Below are 25250 nucleotides of genomic sequence, written 5' to 3'. Positions count from 1 at the left end.
TTTTTCACTCAACATTTCTACATATTCTAAATATTTTGCTTATTGCCACATAGTTTTTAAAAAACATCACTCTAGTGTCTTCATCATAATCCAGGAGTATGTAGATGCGCCATAATTCACCGAATTATTTTGGAGAACTCTTTTACGTTCTTTCACTTTAGATTTTTCTCTAATGAAAGAAAATGCTGCAAAGGATATCTTTGCATGTTTCTCCATAGTTTGGGTTTTTTCTTTGGGTTATTTGGCCGGAAATGGAGTTCCCGAGAAGTATAGGAAAGTTAAAATGACTCCTCATAGCACCACTTTGCCCCAGAAATATCTTAGTAATTTAACATACCATCCATGATCAATAATCTTATGAGGTCCATTTAATAAGAGAAACAAAACCAGTGAGTCACTGTTATTTTAATTTGCACTTACCTGATAATTTCTTAGAGTGAATACTCTCCTTTTATTGATGGACATGCTCCTGAATTTTAAATTCTTTTTCATACCTTTTTTAGGGTGTTTTAAAAGCTAATGTAAAAAATAATAAAATGAATTAAACTTGCCATGTTTTCTAAAATTTTATTAGTATTTTTAATGAACAAAAATTCATCTAAATAAACTTAAAGATCTAGTTGGCTTTATTGAATGAGTCATGAATTGGACAGCATCCCACCTACTAAATAGGTGCTCCAAGATGTACAAACTAGAAGGTTTTTATAGGCAGAAACTAAGCAGGACAAAGTTATTATATATATATATATATATATATATATATATATATATATATATATATATATATATAAAGGATTGTGTCAAACAAGGTGACCTGCCTTTGCAGAAAGGTAGCAGGAGTCTAATTAGGTGTGTTACCTCACTGGTATTGTTACCGAACAAGAGGTCTGAGGAGGGGGCAGTATTTGGCCCACCTAAGGATGCCAAAAACTGCTGTACAACAGGGGCCCCTCCCAAGGACGGAACACTAATATTTACTGGGCTCTTCTGTCCATGCCAACTGGAAAGACATCTCTCAATGCCAGAGATTTGTGAAAAGGAAACAATATTTATTTAATGCTATTCAGGCCTAATGTCTCCACTAAAATATCAAACTCCTTTAGGGTATACACCTACACCCACACAGCACTCCCTTCTCCCACTGTCCCAACTCTGGGTACCGTAAATCAGGAAAAGAGCACACGTTTGTGTTTCAGGCTGCTGGTATCATTAGCTGTGTCAGGCAGGATCTCTAGTTAATCCAAAGTACTGTGGTACCCTCTCATGGTCCATTGGCAAGAGTTCTTTGCACCCAGTTCCAAAGTCTCTCCTGCTTTCCGCTTGGCCAAAGGGGGCACCCCAAAACTGCGTGGGCCTCTTCTACCAAAGCTGCAGGGGTTCACACTCCACCAAAAGCATGTGGCTTTCTCTTTCACCTCACTGCAGGGATCTCCATTCTGGCAAAGCTGTGTGGTTTTCCCTTTCACCTGGGAAAGAGGGGGTCTGCACTCTGCCCAGACCGCATGGTTCCCCCCTCTTCACCTCAGCAAGAGGGGTCTTAACTCAGCTGAGATTGCATGGCTCTCTCCTTCATGACTGCAGGGGTCCTCACTCTGTCCCAAACCGCGAGGCTCTCTCCTCACCTGGGCAGTTATCCCCTGATGTCCTCAAGCCAATCTTCTCCAAGCTCTCTCATACAGGCTCCCTGTAACTCAGGGGCGTAGCCCCTACTTACATCCTGGGTAGAAGCCACTCCCTTTTTTCCTTGGCTCAAAAATTGGCCACAGCTATTTAACATATCTGTGAAATCAGTTAAAGGTTATAGATATGTTAAATAATCATTCCAGAGGTTAGCTGCAAAACTGTTGCTATGCAAAACAGCTCTTAATGGCCCTGCTCTATTGGTCCCTTCCCCCTGGGGGGGGGAGGGTGAGGACATCTTATATGTCTCTCCAATATTTCTATACACTTTGAATTCTGGACACCATTCCAAATCTTTTTTGGGCCTCCCCCTCCTTTGGCTGCACCCTGTATCAGTATTAGTCAGAAAATTCTAGACTGATTGGTTTAAGGTCACCTTCCTGGGAGAGGCTGAAACTGAAATTAAGTCTTGCTCTCTTGGAAGCAGGTGACTCCATGTTGGCTTATTGTTTCTTCTGCTTCACAGAATGTTTATTTTTTGTTTATTAAAGTTATAACTTGCTTTTTGTAGTCAAATTTTAATTTTTTCTTTTACAATTTTCTTTTTCTCCCAAGTCTAGAATAATCATCCTTTCAAGGCTTTGACACATTTATAATTGGGTTTTCTTTTTTAGGGTAGAAGGGGTTGATTTGGTATATTTAAGTTAATAATCCACCTGGTGTTTATCTTGGGTTATAATTTATTTTAGGTGGGGATATATATTGATCCTTTTCTACCTTAGTGCGTTTTTCACTTATTGATATGTGACTTCTCTTTCATCATATATTGAATTCTAATATGTAATAGAGTCTGTTTTCAGACCTTCTAGTCTTTTCCATATAGTACTATGTCTCTTGTTACTCTGTTATAGCACTATTTTAATAATTGAACCATTATATCATAGTAAGCTATAAAGTCTGGGAGAGTTAGGTCTCCTACATTACCCTTAATTTTCACAATTATCTCTAATAGCCTGACATTTTTATTTTATCAGATGAACTTAGAGTTATTGTTTTTTGATTTCCCTCCAACATAGCAATGAATATCTATTTGAAATATGGTATTTTAGTCTACTTATTTGAAATATACTTCACTTATCCTATTAGTCAAGTTCTTTTCTATCTCCTAATAAATATTTTTAGAGTTTTATCAGGGTCACAGAGTTTTCATTAGAACTAATTTTACGGGCTTTGTAATTTTTTATTCTACTGTAAACAGTTTTCCTCTCACTGAATTTTAAGCTGGTTATTGCTAGCACATAAGAATATTTTTTATTCACTTGTGGTTACCCTGAAATTTTTTATTTTTCTTCATTTTCAGCCTTTGCCTATGTCATTATTTATTTTACCTGCTTATAGTGATATTTTTGTCTATTTCTAATATTTTCACTTCATACCTTCTTATATTGTCCATAACTCCTAAAAACAATATTAAATAAAGATGTTGGTATGAGTTTTTTTGTTCTATTCCTGATTGTGTAGACAAATAATTTAATTATAATGCTGAAATTTAGGGTGTTGTAAAGCAGATGCTTTTTAATCTTGTAAAGGAATTACTTATATTTTAAAATGGTGGTAGGAAATAGTATGTGATTATATATTTGCCCTTATTTCTTAATTTGTAAACATCTTTACATATGTGAGGAAAATGCTGCTTTTTGTGTATTTAGGTGGTTTGTAACTGTTATGGACTACTGAATTCTGTTTTCTTGTATTTTAGTTAGAATCGTTGCTCTGTAAATCTTAAGTATTGAAATTGCTCTGAAGCAGTAGTTTTCCACCTTGGCTTATACATTGTAATCACCTGGGGAACTTTAAAAATCACTAATGCCTGGGTCCACTCTGAAATATTCTGATATCATTGTCTGTGTGTGCTTGTGTACATGTTTGTGTTTGTGTGTCTGTTTCAAGCATCATTTTAAAAAACTCTACAGGTGATTCCAATGTGCATCCAGGGTGAGAATTACTGCTCCACAGTTTACATTTTTCTTATGGTAAGTCTATCAGGCATCATAATTCACCTTTGTGGCCTTTGGTCATTGTTGGTATCCTGGGGAAGTTACATGAGTATGATATTGTGGTAATTTTCTGTGTTTTTTTGAGCATTCGAAAGAATCCATTAGCGAATCATCTTAGTTGTAGCCTTTGCCAGGGCAATATTTTTGGTAATTTTTTCACTTATTTGGTTATTAGGTTATTCATGTGTTTTTAAAGTATATTTTATTGATTATGCTATTATAGTTGTTTCACTTATTTCCTCCTCTTTATCCCCCTCTGTCAGTAGGTACCCCTTCTCCCTCCAGCAATCCACCCCTTGTTGCATGTCCATGGGTCGTACATATAAGTTCTTTGGCTTCTACATTTCCTATACTATTCTTAACTTCCCCTTGTCTAATTTCTACCTACCAATTATGCTTCTTATTTCCTGTACCTTTTCTCCTATTCTCCTTCTTCCCCCTCTCTGCTGATAACCCTCCATTTGATCTCCATTCCTGTTCAGTTATTTGCTTAGTTTTTTTTTTTACATTCAGTTGTTGATAGTTGTGAGTTTATCATTTTACTGTTCATACTTTTCATCTTCTGCTTAGATAAGTCCCTTTAGTATTTCATATAAGGGCTTGGTGATGATGAACTCCTTTTACTTGACCTTATCTGAGAAGCACTTTATCTGCTCTTCCATTCTAAATGATGGCTTTGTTGGCGAGAGTAATGTTGCATGTAGGTACTTGCCTTTCATGACTTTGAATACTGTATTTTGCCATGTATAAGGCGTGCATTTTTGCCCAACTTTTTGAGGGAGAAATAAGGATGTGCATTATACATGGGTAATATAGTACTAATTCTGTACCTACATAAATGTTTTTAATACTTTTATTTATACTTAAGTGCTAAAAGTGTAGCTTTGGAAATCAGTAATGATATCTGTATGCAAAATAATACCTGGGAAAATGATAATCAATTTTTCTAAGTATAAATAAATAAAAATTGAGTTAAAAATTAAAATGAAAAATTTTTTTCCTGAAAGTTTGGGTCAAAAATGTGGGTGTGCACTGTACATGGGGACGCATGGCAAAAGATGGTACTTCTTTTCAGCCCCTTCTTGTACATCTTTAAATTTTATTCAGTTCAATACTTTTTGTGTTTTTAAACTTATTCTTAGCACAATAATTATGTAAAACAAAATGCATTTTAGACTGTAAAAAAGAAAAAAACAGATTTATTTGGACAAAAATGCTGAAGCCTGGGAGACACACATTTACTTAGCAATCTGATTTGTGTTCCACTGAGACAAAGAACAGGCCACCTTTTACACTGAAAGTTGCTGCCTTTCATAGAGAAAATTCCCATTCAGGTTTCCAGTTTGGTCTGTTTTTTGCAAGTTGGGGCAGGTCTCAGTCCATTAGTTGAAAGAGGAAACCAGGTACTTCTTTGCAGTGGTTGACTCAGAGGGTGTAAGCATGTAGGGGTATATATAGTACAGGAGGCTGAAATCTCAGTCTGTATCTTTTCCTGAAATGCAGAGTGCATCAGAAACCTCTGTCAGTAATGACTGCTAGACTCTGGTTATGAATTTGGTTCCAGTTAACCAAGAGAAGTGCATTTTGAGAGACATACGAGGCTTGACAAAAGTAGGTTTACAGTTGTGAGTACATGAAACAGAATTCTTGTATTATTATTTATTAATTATTGTATTATTTTCTGTATGAACAACTGTAAATCTACTTTTGCCCCCACCCTGTATTTCATCTTGGGATTCACAGTTATTGATTAGGAATGACAATTCTTGTTTATAGCTATGTGATAAATTTAGAGTTGTATTAGTTTGTGATCAATTATTTTAACTTGCATAATTTCTGTACTTTAAATTTATGAGAGTTTTTAAAAATAGCCTACATAACCTACATAGGGGAGGAAAATATTTTTCCCTGTACTCTGTTAGGTTCTTGGCTGAGATACCCTTGTAATAAAGGACAGATTAACAGGAAAAAAACACATTCAATAACAATATATGTCTCCTGTTTACATGGGAGAGACTCAGGAAAACTGAGTAATTCCCAGAAATGGTGCAAACCAACACTTGAAATGTAGTCTCTAGCTAAAGACAGAAGATGTGGTAGGAAGGGGAAGGCCAGTTATGGGAGGTTATCAGAAAAGGCACAGTAAACAAGGGTATTGTTGTTGCATAGAGTTAAGTCCTTGGCTTTCCATTGATAAGAGTTTCTGAAGACTTAGAGTTATCCTTCTCTTCCTGGTACAGAGAGGAGAACAACTTTACAAATGGAGATTTCCCTTATAAATGTAATTGTCTCCTACAAAAGGGTAACTTTTACTCAGTTGTCAGAGTTTCTCCTGTGTCTGCAGTTTCTTAAAAATAACTAGCCAAAAATAATTCTTATGCCAAATAGACTTATTTAGAGGTGACATATTCTGCTCTCCTTCACTTTCATCGTGGTGTTCTGTAGCCATGTATTATCAAGGCAATTAAGTAGACATAAGACCGATTAACAGGAGGAAAACAAATTTTGTACACATGGGAACCCCATAGAAATATGAGACGTCCTGGCAGTTAGATAATTGAGGCTTGCATCCTCCCTGAGCTAAGGAAAAGGGGGTAGGATTCTGGGGCTTCAAAGGGAAGTAGGACAGTTCACAGGAAATTGGGAAAAGTCAGTGTTTGGTAAACAAATGTTGGCTGTGCCATGCAGATTAGTCATTGTGATACAAAGTTTTCTCTGATAATAGCTCTCTTCCTGGTACAGGGCCCCTATATAAATTCTTTTGGGTAGTTAAAGGGGAGGTAAAAAGTTCTTTCTGAGTCTGTTTGGCCCCTATTATCTTCATCTGCAAATAATCCACATGCTAAAGTGGTACATTCTGGGTGGGGGGGATATATTCTGTTCTCCCTGACAACGTTTACTGAAAGCTCCATAAAACCCAGGTCTACTGTCCTTTTAGGTAGTCCAGCAACATCTTTTTACCTCCTACTGTTTTCTTAATTGAAATATAATTCACATACCATGAAATTGACCATTTTAATGTGTCCAACACAGTATGGTATCCAGTATCTTTTTTTTAAATTTGTCAAATTTACATAACAAAAATAAATCAAAGTCACTTTAAAGTATGCAATTCAGTGGCATCTAATATATCCACAGTGTTGTACAACCATTACCTTTTTCTAGTTCCAAGACATTTTCATCACCCCAGAAGGAAGCACTGTATCCATTCAATAACATCTTACGAGAAATGTTCACTCAACATAAATATGACAACATTCTAGCTGGGTTTATTTTTTTAAAATATATTTTATTGATTAAGCTAATATAGTTGTCTCATTCCCCCCTTTATTTCCCTCCTTCCTTCACATCCCCTCCCACCTGTATTCTCCCCTCTCCTTTAGTTCAAGTCCATGGGTTGTACATATAAGTTCTTTGGCTTTTACATTTTCTATACTAACCTTAACCTCCCCCTGTCTATTTTGTACCTACCATTTATGCTACTTATTCTCTGAACCTTTTCCCCCCTTCTCTCCCACCCCCTCTCCCACCGGTAACCCTCTATGTGATCTCCATTTCTGTGATTCTGTTCCTGCTCTATGTGTTTGCTTACTTTGTTTTTTAAAATTTTTTTTAGGTTCAGTTGTGTATTGTTGTGAGTTTGTTGTCATTTTACCATTCACATTTTTTATCTTATTTTTCTTAGATAAGTCCCTTGAACATTTCATATAATAAGGGCGTAGTGATGATGAACTGCTTGAACTTAATCTTATCTGGGAAGCACATTATCTGCCCTTCCATTCAAAATGAAAGCTTTGCTGGGTAGAGCAATTTGAATGTAGTTCCTTGCCATTCATGACTTAGAATACTTCTTTCCAACCCCTTCTTGCCTGGAAGGTCTTTTTTGAGAAATCAGCTGACAGTCTCATGGAAACTTTTTTGTAGGTAACTGTCTCCTTGTTTCTTGCTGCTTTTAAGATTGTCTTCTAGCCCTGGCTGGTGTAGCTCAGTGGATTGAGCACAGGCCTGCGAACCAGAGGATCGCAGTTCAATTCCCAGTCAGGGCACATGCCTGGGTTGCAGGCCAGTTCCCAGCAGGGGATGCATGAAAGGCAACCATACATTGATGTTTCTCTCCCTTTCTTCTTCCTCTCTAAAGATAAATAAATTTTAAAAAAAAGATTATCTCCTTATTTTTAATCTTGGGTAATGTAATTATGATGTGCCTTGGTGTGGGTGTGTGCTTCCTTGGGGCCAACTTCTTTGGGACTCTTTAAGCTTCCTGGACTTCCTGGAAGTGTATTTCCTTTGCCAGGTTGGGGATGTTCTCGTTCGTTATCTTTTCAAGTAAGTTTTCCATTTCTTGCCCATCTTCTTCCCCTCCTGGCATCCCTAGGACTCGGATGTTGGAATGTTTAAAGATGTCCCAGAGGTTCCTAAGCTTCTCTTCACTTTTTGAATTCTTGTTTCTTCATTCTATTCTGGTTGAATTGTCTCTCTCATCCTTCTGCTCCAAACTGTTGAGTTGAGTCCTGGTTTCTTTCCCATCACTGTTTGTTCCCTGTTCATTTTCCTTTATTTCACTTCTCACAGCCTTCACTTTTTCTTTTGTTTTGTGACCATACTCAACCAGTCCTGTGAGCATCCTGCTTACGAGTGTTTGAACTATACATGTGATAGGTTGGCTATCTCTTCATTGCTTAGGTGTATTTTTTCTGGAGCTTTAAAAAATTTTTTTAATATATTTTATTGATAATGCTATTATAGTTGTCCCATTTTCCCCCTTTATTCCTCTCCACCCTGCATATCTCCCCCACATCCTCCTCCCCCTTTGGTTCATGTCCATAGATCATACATATAAGTTCTTGACTTCTATATTTTCTATACTATTCTTAACTTCTCCCTGTCTATTTTCCACCTACCATTTATGTTACCTATTCCCTATACCTTTTCTCCCTTCTTGGGGGTTTTGATCTGTTCTTTCATTTGGGCCATTTTTTTTTGTCATGACTCTCCTGTCATGTAGTAAGGGGCAGAGCCTTAGGTATTCAACAGGGCAGGCATCCCACGGAGCTGCTGTGTTGTTACACTGCATGTGGGGGAGGGGTCAGAAAGGGAATAATGCCACTTCTTCAGCTTTCTGTTTGCTTTCAGTCACTTCTACCACTACCCACAAACAAATTGGGGCCTTCTGGTGCTGATTCCCAGGAGGGTGGGTTTGTGTACATTCTAGGACCCTGTGGGTCTCTCCAACAAACTCTCCTGTGAGGCTAGGAGTTTCTCCAGCCACCTCAACCCCCACAGGAATTTTCAGTCAGAGGTTTTGAGGCTTTATTTCCCTGTAGTAGAATCCTGGGTTGGCGGTCTATCTTGCTCCCCAGTTGTTCTTCCGGTTTATCTGCACGCAAATGTGAAACAACCTGCTCTACCTACCGCTGCTTGCCCATCCAGTCCTCCAGCCAATGCCTTGCTTCAAGTCCTCTCTTCTCAGCTGCCCATCTCCATCCCTCCTACCAGTGTGGATGAATGTTTCTTTAACTCCTTGGTTGTCGAACTTCCATAGAGTTAGATTTTCTGTCAGTTCTGGTTGTTTTTTGTTTTTAAATTTGTTGTTTTCCTTATTTTGATTGTGCGAGGAGGCAAAGTAGCCAGAAGTCTAGAGTGGGTTTAGCTAACCCTTAAATAGAATCAGGCCAGATGAATTTCTCAAGAAAGAAGCTGAACATGGGATCACTTTAGAATGAAGCCAAAGTTACCATTTTGAAGGGTATGAATCTTTGAGCTTATTAGATTTTTATAACCCGATCTGGTAAAGACAGTGCCTGGTCAATAGTTGTAACCAATTCATTCATTTTGAATACAATTATTTTACTGAAACTCATTTTTATAATCTTTTGTGGTAATTAACAAAGTTTCCTATCTTAATCAGAGATAAACTACTGAGGCATTTTGTCAGCCCCTTCTAAAGAGTAGGCTTCTGATAGAAATTTGCTTAACACTCCCAGAGAATATATTCCTAATTAGGATAACTGCCCACCCCAAACTGACTCAATCATATGTATCATGTTGTCCATGTTGAATTACCCTGCTGTTATATCATATGTATAATTAAATTTTGCAATTTTAGTTATAAAAATTGATAAAAATGAGAGCAAAGGGAGTATTAAAATGGAGCTTTCAAGTAGCCTGTGCCTCAGGTCAGGCTTGAAATGGTAGCTTAAATCTGTTGTTCCCTTAATTGTTTTCCATTACTGTGTCCTCAGTGTGTGAGCATTTCACCATATTGATGGTTATTCCAATGGTTAAAGATACATTTTTTTTCATATAACATGACACCTAAGCCTAAAGAAGCTATTTCAAATGATGTTCAATAAAGAGAGAGTCCTTTGGTTGAAAATGGGAGAAAAAATGCGCCATGTTGTATTACTGAAAGTCACAGTTTTCCAAAGTGGTTAAGGAGTTTTCAAGCATACTTTTGACTATATCTAATTTTTACTAACTACTTTAGAATCTACCTCTCTTACCTAAGTACTCCATACAAATATACATGCAATGTAAGATGAAACTGGGTCTAATATTGAGCTGAGCTCTTTGAAGTTCCTGAAGAAGTGTATAGTGGATCTTGGGTGCATTTTAAGAATTTTAGATCTGCCTGTTTGAATTACTCTTAAGGTAAGCAATTAACAGGATCAGAAGTCAGGATAATTTTATACTAGAACTAAGGTAGTTTGGTGTTACTTTTAAGGGGAAAAATGACAAAACTTACATTCATCTTGTGAGAGTGAATATTATTTTGTATATAACACATACATATAGAATCCCCTTCTGAAATTCCAAAGAGAGATACTAGTTCAATTTATGATAGAGCTGAATGATGAATTTACTGCTTGAATATCACTTTCTCATTATAAGCAGATGGTGATGAAAATATAAAATAATATTTATATACTGAAGCCTTGATTGTATATTCATTCACATAGCTGATGCGTGGAATGTCTTCTTGCAAAATCTCCTTAACTTTTTTCTTTACAGTAACAAAAAGCATATGGCAGTAGCCTTATTGATTTCAAGTTTGCTGATTTCTTAATATTTCCTAATTTCTTATTATGATTCCAACAGGTACTATCTTTTGATGCCTATGTAGAAGATGAAGTACCTGATAAGAGGCAAGAAAACTATAGAATAAGATACCATAAAATTTTGTTCTACCCTGAAGATGACACAATTCAAGTATATGAGCCACCAGTGAAAAATAGTGGACTGCCTCAAGGTAATGATTTAAACCAGGTTTATAGTTCTTTCACTTCTAACTTCTACCTTTATATACTATCTTGCTCTGGCTTTTTATAAAGACCCCATGCTGCTGCTCAGGCGTCCAACTTGTTGGAAGTGGAAATATAAGCATGCTGCTAGCTTGTGGTTATTGATAGTGACTTACTAGGTTTCTACCCTCCTATCTCAACATTGGCCATTTCTCCCACTCTTCTGTGACATAATTGTATCCTTTCAGGTGCTGCTCTAGTATGAGAAAATCTCCTACTTCTTTGACTTTTTTCTTTAAATGTTTGTTTTTTGTTTTTTTTTTGTTCTGACCACTTTACAACACTACTTCTTTCACAACACTGTCCAGAGAAGAGAGAAGACTGTTCTCTACTGCCACTTCCAGATTGGTATTCACTCTTTTTTCTTGAATTTACTGCCATTTACTTCAACCACCTTCTCATCCTCATCCCTGTTAAGTGTAGACTTTGATGGTACTTCAACAGAGGATCATTTTTCCTTCACCATGTGTATGCCAGTCATCTTTATTCATACTCCTGTTCAGCTAGACAAGAGTTAACTTTGTGATGTTGCCACCAGAGAAGCTAATTTTAGGTTGCATTATTAGAAGCATAGCAACTGATTTCTTCTGTTTGTGCTATTAGTACTTCACGTAGGATGATGCTAAGTTCTTTATGCCTTCAGGGGATAACCATGATGGTGAAAGAACTGAAAATTAGTCATGTGTAAGGGAAAAGAGTGAAAAGGAAAATCTGTACAGGGGAGACTCAGGTGTGCCTGATAAATGTCTTCAGGAATCTACGGGGATGTCATATGGAGGAGGGGTGACCTAATTTTCTGTATCTTATCCTATCCTGTCCTATTAAGGACATGACCTAATAGATTAGAATTCAAGTCAGGAACAGGAATAATTTTCTGGAAGGAAGCCACAAAACGTTGTAATAGATGGCTCTGGATAAGCATGGTCAGGGTTGGGTGGAGGACAGGGGAATCACATGTTTGTTTGGTCATTGGAATAAATGGATGGCCTTGGGGACAGGTCAGAGGTTATTTTTCATTGACAGTTTAATAGAGGTGTAGGAAGGGAATTGTATATTTGTTTGGTGTTTTATGTAAATGACCTCCCAAGGCCCCTTTTGGTTCCTGATAAGCCATGATTTTTGGGTATATTATTTCCTCTTTGTCTTATGGGGTATTGCCATTTCAAATATCTTAGGCTCCAAAATTGCCTTCTCTGTCCATAGTCTCTATTTACTTTCCATATCTTTTACTCTCACCATCTTTGTTCTTCATTCTCCTAGCAAAACATATCTTGAATCTGTTCATGTCTCCCTATCCCCTTTGATACCATTCTAACCCAGGCTACCATTGTTTCTTGACTAGAGTAATGGAATAGCTTCCTAATAGGTCTCTCTACTTCCATTACTACTCCTCCTTCAATCTTTTCTTTATGCAGCAGCCAGAATGTAGAGTGGGATATTAGCTTGGTTCAGTGTTGGCCTCCAGGAAGCATGCCTGCAGGCCTTCCCAGAGACCACAGAACAGAAGCCTCATGGGCCTAATTAAAATGCATCAGTCATATGGTACATTAAAATTATTTCAAATATGTAGTGAGATGCAAGGGGAAAGAGATAAGGTAGGTTCACACACTTAGGTCAAGGGCAAAAGTAGATAGAATGACCACCTTGCTTAAATCTTGGGGTAAGCAATGGTCCTGTCTCTTTGTGTTGAATCAGCTCCTCCTGCTAATAGTGTGGTTTAGAGACTAGAGTAGAAGTTCAAGGAGGACCATAGACAGAAAGGACCTTGGGCTAAGGGCACGTACTCTATCAGAGAAATGTAGGGACAAATAGGTCTGGCCACAGCTGCAGCTCACCAATAAGCCTACAGAATAGTATAAGCTTTGTGTTTCTTGGGTAAAGGACACATGGTTACAGAGTGGGTGTCACCAACAGATGAGTGGCTGAATTAAGGCCTCATGAATATTGAGTACCCCTGAGTATTTATTACCTCATGTAGATCAGTGAATATTTAGAGCCCAGGTGCCTCATGCATTTTTAATATATATTGAAAATTAGTTGTCTCTTAGTCCTTCCATCTCTTTCTTTCTGTGTTTAACATGTACATGCTATACTTATTATCTACTCATCATTAAACACATTTTATGATTTTCTGTCTATGTGTAATAAACTGGGGATTGAAGTTTTTCTTAGAGCATGGCTTTATTGTGTCTGAATGATGAACTGGGAGCCAGTCAGCATTGCCAACCTATACTGCCAGGCACTGTACTGAGTTTTTGGGAAAATGGACAAAAGGAATAAGGCCCATTATACTCCTACTTTGTGGAGCCTATGGGCAAGCAGGTTAGAGAGGAAAGGGAACAAGGTGACTAGTCCAAGAGTTTTGCATTTGTTTAGGTTAGACATGCTGACTGTCCAAACCAGGACATCGACTGTAGGAATAGAAAATAGGGGAAAGATTTTAGAGACATTTGGATAGCAGAGTTGATAGGCCTTGACCAGTGATTAAATACAAAGAGTCACTTATTGCCAAGATGGAGGCATAGGTAGATACACTGTGCCTCCTTGCACAACCAAAAGAAGGAAAATAATAAGTTTAAAAATAAGTAATAACCAAAACTGCCAGAAAATTGAGCTGTATGGAAGTCCAACAACCAAAGAGTTAGAGAAGAAACATTCATCCATACTGGTAGGAAGGGCGGAGAAGGGCAGCTGGGCAGAGAGGACTTGTGGCAAGGCAGTGGCTGGAGGACTGGGGTGGGCAGTCCTACATTTGCATGTGGATAAACTGAGAGGGACAAATGGGGAGAGAGACAGACCAAGCAACCCAGGATTTTATTGTGGGGAAATAAAGCCTCAAAACCTCTGACTGAAAAACCTGTGGGGGTTGAGGTAGTGGGAAAAACTCCTGGCCTCACAGGAGAGTTTGTTGGAGAGACCCACAGGGTCCTAGAATGTACACAAACTCACCCACCCAGGAATCAGCACCAGAAAAGCACAATTTGCTTGTGGGTAGTGGCAGAAGTGACCGAAAGCCAGCAGCTGAACAAGTGGCATTGTTCTCTTTCTGACCCCTCCCCCACATACAGTGTAACAACACAGCAGCTACATGGGTTGCTTGCCCTGTTGAATACCTAAGGCTCTGCCCCTTACTATGTGACAGGTGATCTGAGGCAAAAAAAAAAAAAAAAAAGGCCCAAACGAAAGAAAAGATCAAATCTCCAGAGAAAATACAACGGAGCAATGAAGAGATAGCCAAGTTATCAGATTCACAGTTCAAAACACTGGTAATCAGGATGGTCACAGAATAGGTTGAGTATGGTCACAAAATAGAGGAAAAAGTGAAGGCTATGAAAAACAAAAATAAAGGAAAATATACAGGGATCCAACAGTGACGAGAAGGAAACTGAGACTCAAATCAACAGTTTGGATCAGAAGGAAGAAGGAAACATTCAACCAGAAAAGAATGAAAGAACAGTAATTCAAAAAAATGAGAGGCTTAGGAACCTCTAGGACAACTTTAAACATTCCAACACCCGAGTCCTAGGGGTGCCAGAAGGAGAAGAGGAAGAGTAAGAAATTGAAAACTTGTTTGGAAAAATAATGAAGGAAAACTTCCCCAATTTGGCAAAAGAAATAGACTTCTAGGAAGGTCTAGGAAGCTTAGAGAGTCCCAAAGAAGTTGGCCCCAAGGAAGCACACACCAAGGCACATCATAATTACATTGCTCAAGATTAAAGATAAGGAGAGAATCTTAAAAGCAGCAAGAAAAAAGGAGACAGGTACCTAGAAAGGAGTTCAGATAAGACTGTCAGCTGATTTTTCAAAAGAAACTTTGCAGGCAAGAAGGGGTTGAAAAGAAGTATTCCAAGTCATGAAAGGCAAGGAACTACATTCAAGATTACTCTGTCCAGCAAAGTTATAGTTTAGAACGTAGTTAAGAATGGTGTAGAGCCCTGGCTGGTGTAGCTCAGTGGATTGAGCACGGGCCTGCAAACCAGCCAATTGCGGTTCGATTCCCAGTCAGGGCACATGCCAGGGTTGCAGGCAGGTTCCCTGCAGGCCAGTTCTCAGCAGGGGATGCATGAAAGGCAACCATACATTGATGTTTCTCTCCATCTTTCCTTCCCTTCCCCTCTAAAGATAAATAAATAAAATCTTAAAAAAAAAAAACAACACCACAGCACAGTCCCTTCCTGGTAAGCCTTTAAAAAAAAAAAAGAATGGTGTAGAAAATGTTGAAGCCAAAGAATTTATATATATGACCCATTGATATGAACTAATGGGGGGAATGGGGATGGGAAGGGTATGAAAGGCAGAGGGGAATAAAGGGAGAAAAATGGGACAACTGTAATAGCATAATCAATAAAATATATTAAAAAAATAAATACAGAGAGTGAGGAAGGAGAATATCTAATGATAAAGTACCTATTTTATCATTAGCTTATTTAATCCCCTAATAGCCACCTAAAGTAGGTAATTGTCAGCTTGTCAGCTTTTCAGAAAAGGAAATAGGCTTAGGGAGGTAATTTGCTCCATCTGAGTCTTAACCGATTGCCTAGGAGCTCACTGTGTGGTTGATGCATTAATAAAGCCCAGAGGCATGGAGCAAGGAGCAGCATTGTGTTTAGAGCCGAGGTGTGTTTGTTTGGGTCATGAGGCTTTTGAAATTGTGTTGGGATATTTGTATGGTGAAGCCCACCAGGCAGGCTGAACCTTGGTGTGTGTTTTCTGGAAAAAAGTCAATACTAAAGGCATGGACTGAGAATTAGCGGTGTCCAGATCATGAACAGAATCAGGCTTATTCTATCATGTTAGAACAGAGCTGCTGTTGAGGTGATGAAAAGAAGAAGAAGATTGATTTAGTGACTGTGTTTGGTTTTACTAGTGGAGGGAGAAGGTGAGAATTAGTTTGAGATGGTGCTATAAGCTGTCCTCATTCTTTTTGTTTTGACTGATACACTCTCTACTCCCTGGTCTTTTCATTTGGAGAACTTATGACTTAAAGGTAAGTCTTTTAGGAAATATAAAAATGCCTTGATATTTACAAAATTTTTTATAAACTTTTATTGTTGAAAGTGTGACATTTTATTTTGTAAAGGGGCGAGAGGTCTTTAGGCTCTTTAGAGTCATTTTTAACATGTATAAGTCAGTTTTTAAAGATTTAAAATAATGTATTAGAAAATATTTGAAGAGTTATTTCAGAAAAGAAAGAAAATGTATAATTTTTAATTCCTATGAGCATCTATTTTACCTAAGTGTATGTATTAGTTATGTGGCAGTATTGCTTTAGCAAAAAAATTTTTTTTCATAAGTTTACACTTAAATGCTTACTCTGATATTCTTTAACTAAGCATTGCTTACATTTTAATTACCTTCCCCACATGGCACCAAATTTATACCAATGATGGGCTGGAGGTCTGGGACATACCAAACCTGGATTAGTGACTTGCATTGTCATTACTATTCCAGTGAGTCTTCATTTTATTTAACTATCCAAGAAGGGAAATGAAATACAAAATATTTTATGAGGATATTGGAAAGGTTTCATTAAGAGTTTTCAACCCTGGCTGGTGTAGCTCAGTGGATTGAGCACGGGCCTGCGAACCAGAGGATTGCGGTTCAATTCCCAGTCAGGGCACATGCCTGGGTTGCAGGCCAGTTCTCAGCAGGGGACCCATGAGAGGCAACCATACATTGATATTTCCCTCCTTCTATCCTTCCCTTCCCTTCTAAAGATAAATAAAATCTAAAAAAAAGAGTTTTCAATTCTCTCAACATCTGATTTCAAATATCACATAGGCAGATTCCAAAGACAAAGTGAAGATAGTTGTGATGATTTGTTTGAAAATAATTTTAATGTAAATAGTAGGGAATGTTATTCATAAACACTCAGGAAAAAGACCCCTGAGTAAAAGACAATTTTAAAGTCTTTTGTGAAAATTTCGTTATGATTGGTCCATCTTATTAGGTTATTCCCGAGTGAAGACACAGCTAAGTAATTTGTACAGAATGCATAGTAATCATGATATGGAATGAGACTGTATTTATCAACAGAATGGAGATACTTATGGGTTCTAGCAAGTTCTGTGGAAGGCAAACATGAATACCCATCCTATCATCAAACTTTGTTTTGTGAGAAACCAGTCTCTTGAAATATTTAATATGATTTTTATTAAGGAAGGCCTGTTTGGACAGAGGACACCCTGGAAAATCAGTTAAATACCTTCGTTAGGCTTTTTCTAAATTAAATAATTGAGGAAAAGAAAACAAACTTAATGAATCAGTGGGTCAGACTTGGGATGAGGTAGGTAGTCTTTCTTTCAGTTGTGTCTTGAGTGTCCTGGGACTGCTTTCCATGTGCCTGTGGGCTCAGCAAAGGGGCTAGGGGTCACATTTAGGTGCTGCACACTGATGACATTCCTGTCACTTCTATAGGGTTTCAGTAATTTCCACATGAACATGGAGGTCAGATGCACCTGTTTGTTTATTTGTTTGTTTTTATTTATTTATCTTTAGAGGGGAAGGCAAGGAGAGAGGGAGAGAAATATCAATGTATGGTTGCTTCTCATGTTTCCCTTGCTGAGAACTGGCCTGCAACCCAGGCACGTGCCCTGACTGGGAATTGAACCTTGATCCTTTGGTTCCCAGGCCCACGCTCAATCCACTGAGCTACACCAGACAGGGCTGTTTGTTTGTTTTTTGTGGAACTGACCATTTAGGAATTAGTGCGCCTAGATCTAGCTTCCCTTTTATTTACCTCTCTTATCATGTAACTATTTCAGGAAGGAGGGAGTTTAGAATAAGCCAGAAACAAAGAGACATCCCTTAGCATGGTGCCAAAATAGGCATTCAGTTATATTCAGCTTCTAATCAGAAGTACATATTTTTAATGTTGCCAGATCCTTGCTGGTAGAGAGATAATGTGTGTTATAAGTCAAGTTGCTGTTGCACTTCAAGGCTTGCTTTCATTGAAGAACATTACTCTCTTTTTGGTTAGATGTGTTATATTTGTAGAAATTTTTGGAATGTAGTTAAAACAATATTACACCAAACCAAGAATGTCAGAGGTTAACCCCAGTAGTTTTACTTCCAATTGACTAACAGAAAAACTCTTTGTCAAATACTGTCAAGTCCAAACTAATCTACACTGAAGCAAGGATAATGGTTAGAAATGTGCCATAATATTCTGGTAAGTCTATACCAGTTCTTAGTTCAGAGTGATTGTCAGAGTCTCCTGGCTTATCCCAAGAATTTTGATTCTGTAGGCCTGGGGTCTAGAACTGTTTTCCAGTTGGTTCTAAATGTATCCCTGCTTAAGAACACTGATTTCATCCCCTCAACAGAGTAGTATTTCTTAGATATATTTTTATATTCTAAGATAATATACTTTAATCAAGCAAATGTAATCACAGAATAGAAGTCACTCATTCATATGTCACTCATGTTGGGCATATACCATATTTAAATATTGCATTTCATAAAGTGGAGGAGGGATGGTGGTAAGGTTACCAGATGAAATGTACGATGCCCAATTAAACTTGAATTTGAGATAAGCAATGAAGTTTTTAGTGTGATTGTGTCCCAAATATTGCACGTGACATACATTAAAAATTATTCATTGTCTATCTGGAATTAAAATTTAACCAGGCATCCTATACTTTGATTTGCTAAATCTGGCAACCCCAGAGGGTGGACCTTGGGGAGGGAATGGTCACTGAATGGAGCAGAGTGAAATTTAAGAGTGGAGGTAACAGCCCTTCATCCCAAAGAAGCTAAATACACATTCTTTTTAAATGCACATGGGACATTTTCAAAGATAGACCACAAGGCCCTGGCTGGTGTAACTCAGTGGATTGAGCGCGGGCCTGTGAACCAGAAAGATAGACCACATGAGAGGACACAAAACGAGCCTCAAAAAATTTAAGAAAATTGAAATCATACCAAGCATTTTCTCTGACCACAAGGGACTGAAATTGGAAACCAACCCCAGAGGAAAAAACCCAAAGCACCCAAAATCATGGAGACTGAATGGTATGCTATTAAACAACGAATAGGTCAAGAATGAAATTAGGGAAGAAATCAAAAAGTTTCTGGAAACAAATGAAAATGATCTCACAACAACCAAAAACTTATGGGACACAGCCAAGGCAGTCCTGAGAGGGAAGTTTATAGCAATACAGGCCTACTTAAAGAAGATAGGAACATTTCAATCAAACAACCTAACCCTATGCCTACAAGAACTCGAGAACAACAACAAAGACAACCCAGAGCAAGCAGAAGGAAGGAAATAACCAAGATTAGAGCAGAACTTAATGACATAGAGACTAAAAGCACAATTCTAAGGATCAATGAATCCAGGAGTTGGTTTTTTGATAAGATAAACAAAATAGACAAGCCTTTAAGTAGGCTCATCAAGAAAAGGAGAGGACACAAGTAAACACAATCAGAAATGAAAGAGGAGAGATTACAACTGATACCACAGAAATAGAAGGGATTGTTAGAAATTACTATGAAGAACTGTATGCCAAGAAATTTGAGAACCTAGGGGAAATGGACACATTTCTAGAAAAATATAATCTTCCAAAACTTAATGAAAAAGAAACAGAAAATCTGAACACACCAATAACAGCAAAAGAAATTGAAGCAGTAATCAAAAAACTCCCATCACACAAAAGCCCCGGACGAGATGGGTTCACAGGAGAATTCTACAAAGCATTTAAGGAAGAGCTAACCCCTATTCTTCACAGACTATTCCAAAAAATCCAGAAGGATGAAAGACTCCCAAATTCTTTTTATGAAGCCAGCATCATCTTAATTCCAAAACCAGATAGAGACACAGCAAAGAAAGAAAACTTCAGGCCAATATCACTGATGAACATAGATGCTAAAATCCTCAACAAAATATTGGCAAATCGCATCCAACAATATATCCAAAAGATTATACACCATGACCAAGTGGGATTCATCCCAGGGATGCAAGGATGGTTCAATATTCGCAAATCACTAAATGTAATTCATCACATGAACAAAAGGAAAGACAAAAACCACATGATCATATAAATAGACTCGGAAAAAGCTTTTGATATGGTACAACACCCATTTATGATAAAAACACTCAGCAAAGTGGGAATAGAGGGAACATTCCTCAACATAATAAAGGCCATATATGAGAGACCTACAGCCAACATCATACTCAATGTGCAAAAACTGAAAGCTTTTCCACTAAGATCAGGAACAAGACAAGGATGTCCAGTTTTACCACTTCTATTCAATATAGTTTTGGAAGTTTTGGCCACAGTGATTAGGCAAGAAAAGGAAATAAAAGGCATTCAAATAGGAAAGGAGGAAACAAAACTGTCACTGTTTGCAGATGACATGATAGTGTACATGGAAAATCCTATAGACTCTACCAAAAAACTGCTTGAACTAACTAATGAATATGGCAGAACAGCAGGATACAAAGTCAATATCCAGAAATCAAAGGCATTTTTGTATACCAACAATGAATCAGCAGAAGCAGAAATCAAGGAAAAAATCCCATTTGATATAGCAAAAAGAAAAATAAAATATCTGGGAATAAACCTAACTAAGGAGGTAAAAAACCTGTATGTAGAAAACTACACAGCCCTGAAGAAAGAAATCAAGAAAGACACAAACAAATGGAAACATATACCTTGTTCATGGATTGGAAGAATTAACATCATCAAAATGTCCATACTACCCAAAGCAATATACAGATTCAATGCAATACCTATTAAAGTACCAATGGCATATTTCACAGACATAGGACAAACACTTCAAAAATTTATATGGAACCATAAATGAGCCCAAATAGCAGCTGCACTTTTGAGAAAGAAGAACAAAGTAGGAGGAATCACAATACCTGATATCAAACTGTATTACAAGGCCACTGTAATCAAAACAGCCTGGTATTGCCATAAAAACAGGCACATAGACCAATGGAACAGAACAGAGAGCCCAGAAATCAACCCAACTCTCTACAGTCAATTAATATTTGACAAAGGGGGCAATACATAAAATGGAGTAAAGATAGCCTCTTCAGCAAATGGTGTTGGGAGAACTGGACAGCTATGTGCAAAAAAATGAAACTTGAGCACAAACTTACACCATACACTAAAATAAATTCAAAGTGGATAAAAGACTTAAATATAAGCCGTGACACTATTAAAGTACTAGAGGAGAACATTGGCAAGAAAATCTCAGATATTTCACGCAGCAACATTTTTACCAATATGTTCCCTAGAGCAAGGAATATAAAGGAAAGAATAAACAAATGGGATCTCATCAAAATAAAAAGCTTCTGCATGGCTGAGGAAAACAGTATTAAATTAAAAAGACAACCAATTGGATGGGAAAATATATTTGCCAGTGATACCTCAGACAAAGGTTTAATCTCCAAAATATACAAAGAACTTACACGACTCCACTCTAGGAAGACATGGAACCCAATTAAAAAGGGGGGAAAGGACTTGAACAGACACTTCTCCAAGGAGGACATACAGAATATCCAGAGACACGTGAAGAGATGCTCAATATCGTTAGCTATCAGAGAGATGCAAATTAAAACTATCAGAGAGATGCAAATTAAAACCACAATGAGATACCACTTTACACCAGTCAGCATGGCTATCATAAATAAAGCAACAAACAAGAAATGTTGGAGAGGTTGTGGAGAAAAGGGGTCCTTAGTTAACTGTTGGTGGGATTGCAGACTGGTACAACCATTATGGAAAACAGTATGGAATTTTCTCAGAAAAATAAAAATCGACCTGCCTTTTGACCCAGCAATTCCACTGCTAGGATTATATCCTAAGAATCCTAAAACATCAATTTCAAAGAACCTATGCACCACAATGTTCCTAGCAGCACAATTTACAATAGCCAAGAGTTGGAAACAACCTAGGTGCCCGACAGTAAATGAATGGATCAAAAAATTGTGGTACATATATACAATGGAATTCTATGCAGCAGAGAGAAAGAAGGAGCTACTACCCTTTGCAACAACATGGATGGAACTGGAAAGCATAATGCTGAGTGAAGTAGGCCAGGCATTGAAGGACAAATACCATATGATCTCAAGTTTAACAGGAAGCTGAAGAACAAAATGAACAAGCAAGCAGAATAAAACCAAAGACACTGAAATAGAGAACTAGGGGACAGTGACCGGACGGGAGAGGGAAGGGAATTTAAGGGGGAAGGTGGGAGGAATTTCGGGGAACAAGTGTGATGGACGCAGGGATGAGGGCTGGGGAGGTGCGGATGGGGGGGAGGTGGGGATCGCGGGATGGGGGTGGGCTTGGATGGGAGAAATAGACAAAAAACTGTACTTGAAAAATAACTAAATTAAAAAAAATAAATGAATTTAAAAATTTAAAAAAAGAGTGGAGGTAAATGATTGATATGTGAAGAAAGGTGCTTGGTGCATGGTGGGTGCTTGATGGATATTTGTGGAAGAAAAGAAGAAAGTGGGGGAGGAGGAAGGGAAAAAAGGATAGGAAGTGATCTACAATGCCCATAAAACAAGGCAGGCATCATAATGATACCTGGACCTTTGAGGGATCAGAAGAGGAAATGCTGGTACCCACTGAGAAGAAGGCATTTGAGTGGTACCTCAGAGGTTTCTCCAGGTAAAGATGGAAGAGAAGTTATATTAGTAAAAAGGAACCACTTGAGATAAAGAGGTTTAAGTGGTGGAGTAAGGAGTTGGGAGGTGTTTGAGAGCAGATCATAAAGTATGTAAATAAAACTTGTCAAGAAGACAGTAATTAAGCAGACATTACAGTACCTAACATGCTATCATTTGGGGCTCATTTAATGGCTGGGAGGGAATGCATAAGGTATATTACTTCTTATGATGATCAGAGATGTAGAATTTAAAATTTTTCTTCTTTTGCTAAAAGGCAGGCATCAGACTACCTGTATATAAAAAAAGTTATTTTTATGAAACCAAAAGCCAAATATGACATTGTATAAAAATAAAAATGGTCAGAGCACATGCCTGGGTTGTAGGCCAGGATTCCAGTGCAGGGCATGTGAGAGGCAACTACACATTGATGTTCCTCTTCCTCTCTTTCTCCTCCCTTTCCCTGTCTCTAAAAGTAAATAAATAAAATGTTTTTTTTTTGTTTTGTTATTTTTTAAAAATTTTATTTAGTTATTTTTCAAGTACAGTTTTTTGTCTATTTCTCCCATCCCAGCCTCCCCTGCCCCGTGCTCCCCACCTCCCTCCCATTTCCACCCCCCTTAGTTCTCGTCCCGGTGTCCTTCCTATTTGTTCCTCCAAATCCCTCCCCCTTTTTCCCCTTAACTTCCATTCCCTCTTCCCTCTGGTCACTGCCCCCTGGTTCTTTATTTCACTGTCTTTGTTTTTTTTCTGCTTGCTTGTTTGTTTTGTTGTTTAGCTTCTTGCTAAAAGTGAGATCATATGCTATTTGTCCTTCAACACCTGGCCTATTTCACTCAGCATAATGCTTTCCAGTTCCATCCATGTTGTTGCAAAGGGTAGTAGCTCCTTTAAAAAAATGAAAAATGTAGAATAGTCATTTTAGTGAAGGAATGATAGTGAACACAAGAGGAGGAAAAGATACTCTTTTATGCATGATCACAGTGAACCATCTTAGTATTTTTTTGTGCTATTTATTTATTTATTTTTAAGTTGAGTTTATTGGGCTGACATCGGTTAACAAAACCATACAGGGTTCAAGTATACAATTCAACAAACCATCATTTGCATACCACATTGTGTGCCCATCACCCCAAGTAAAGTCTCTGATCCCATTTATCCTCCCTTTGCCCTATTCTACCTCCCTCATCTTGATCACCCCTCTTTCCTTCTGGCTATCATCATACACCATACTGTTGTCTGTGTTTATATGGTATATACAGGGTCTGACATAAATAACTCCCATTTTTATTAAAAAATCTTTCATTACCAAAACATATACATGTAATTCTGTAACAGAGCAATATCATACTCAAGCACAGTATATGACATTTTAGGTGAAATATTAAAATTAAAACTATAAATTATTATACCCATATTATTGCCCTACTAACCACACTCAAGCAGGCCTGCTTGATATATGTATTGAGATATCTAAATATCTCAATCCCTTCACCTCTTTTTACCCAACCCCCATTCCTTCTGACAGCTGTTCGTCTGTTCTATGTATCTGTACTTCCGTTTCCATTTTGTTTATGAAGTTGTTTTATTCATTAGATTACACATATAAGTGAAATCATATGGTAGTTGTCTTTAACTGGCATATTTCAGTTAGCATAATAATCTCAAAAGTCCATCCATGCTGTTGCAAAAGGTAAGATTTCATTCTTTTTTATGGCTGAGTAGTATTCCATTGTGTAAATGTATCACAGCTTTTTTATCTACTCATCTATACTTGGACACTTGGGCTGTTCTCAGACGTTGGATATTTTAAGTAATGCTGCATGAATATAAGTGATGCGGACACTGGCCTGCAGTGTCCACGTTGTTAAGAGACATTCACATGGACTACTGAGTCTGGTGGAGGAAAAAGGACAGCATGGCTTTTTTTCTCAAGGGGAGAAAAAGCCGCAGCCCTTGCCATGATTGGCCTTTATTGGGTTTCTCAGCACATTACATGTTGGTCCTCATTTACTATGCACAGGTTGCTTTAGGGGGTTACCTTTTACAAAAACAAAGGAGCCTGTGCTGCTAATCACATCACAGAACAGGGATATTTGCAAATAAAAAGGCAAAAGTGGTTGAACCGGTTACACTCATCCTTGGAAGGTTTAGCATGGATTTTAGGAAAGTTACTTCGCAGTAAATGTTTGCCACTGGGGGCTGGGCCCATTCCACACAGAATGGTCTCCTACACATAAGGGAACATACATTCTTTTGAATCAGTGTTTTGGGTTTCTTCAGATGTATTGCCAAAGGTGGAATTGCTGGATCAAAAGGAAGTTCCATAATTTGTAGAGGAAACTCCACATTGTTTTCCACAGTGGCAGCAACAGTCTGCATTTCCACTACAGTGTACAAGGGTTCCCTTTTCTCTTCCTCCTCGCCAGCACTTGTGTTTGTTGATTTATTAATGATAGCTATTCTGACAGGTATGAAGTGATATCTCATTGTAGTTTTAATTTGCATTTCTCTAACGATTAGTGATATTGAGTATCTTTTTACAAGTCTATTGGCTCTCCGTATGCCTTTTTTGGAGAAGTGTCTGTTCAGATCTTTGCCCATTTTTTAATTGGGTTATTTTCTTGGTGTGGAGTTGTGTAAGTT

General features: G+C 37.8%; 1 protein-coding gene across 2 annotated transcripts in view; it reads left to right on the top strand.

Moving 5' to 3' along the window:
- Positions 1-25250, top strand: part of EFHC2 (EF-hand domain containing 2) — a 248066-nt gene that overhangs the window by 62206 nt on the left and 160610 nt on the right. For both annotated transcript variants that reach the window (XM_037168130.2, XM_037168129.2), the window contains exon 3: positions 10776-10926. In XM_037168130.2, coding sequence (XP_037024025.2) covers positions 10776-10926 — 151 coding nt within the window. The remainder of the gene's footprint in view (positions 1-10775; positions 10927-25250) is intronic.

Source organism: Artibeus jamaicensis, unplaced genomic scaffold (genome assembly GCF_021234435.1).
Source record: "Artibeus jamaicensis isolate MK-2021 breed Jamaican fruit bat unplaced genomic scaffold, CSHL_Jam_final contig_60, whole genome shotgun sequence".
Taxonomy (NCBI): domain Eukaryota; kingdom Metazoa; phylum Chordata; class Mammalia; order Chiroptera; family Phyllostomidae; genus Artibeus; species Artibeus jamaicensis.
The sequence above is the reverse complement of the archived record's forward strand: the minus strand, read 5'-3'. Positions and strand labels throughout refer to the sequence as shown.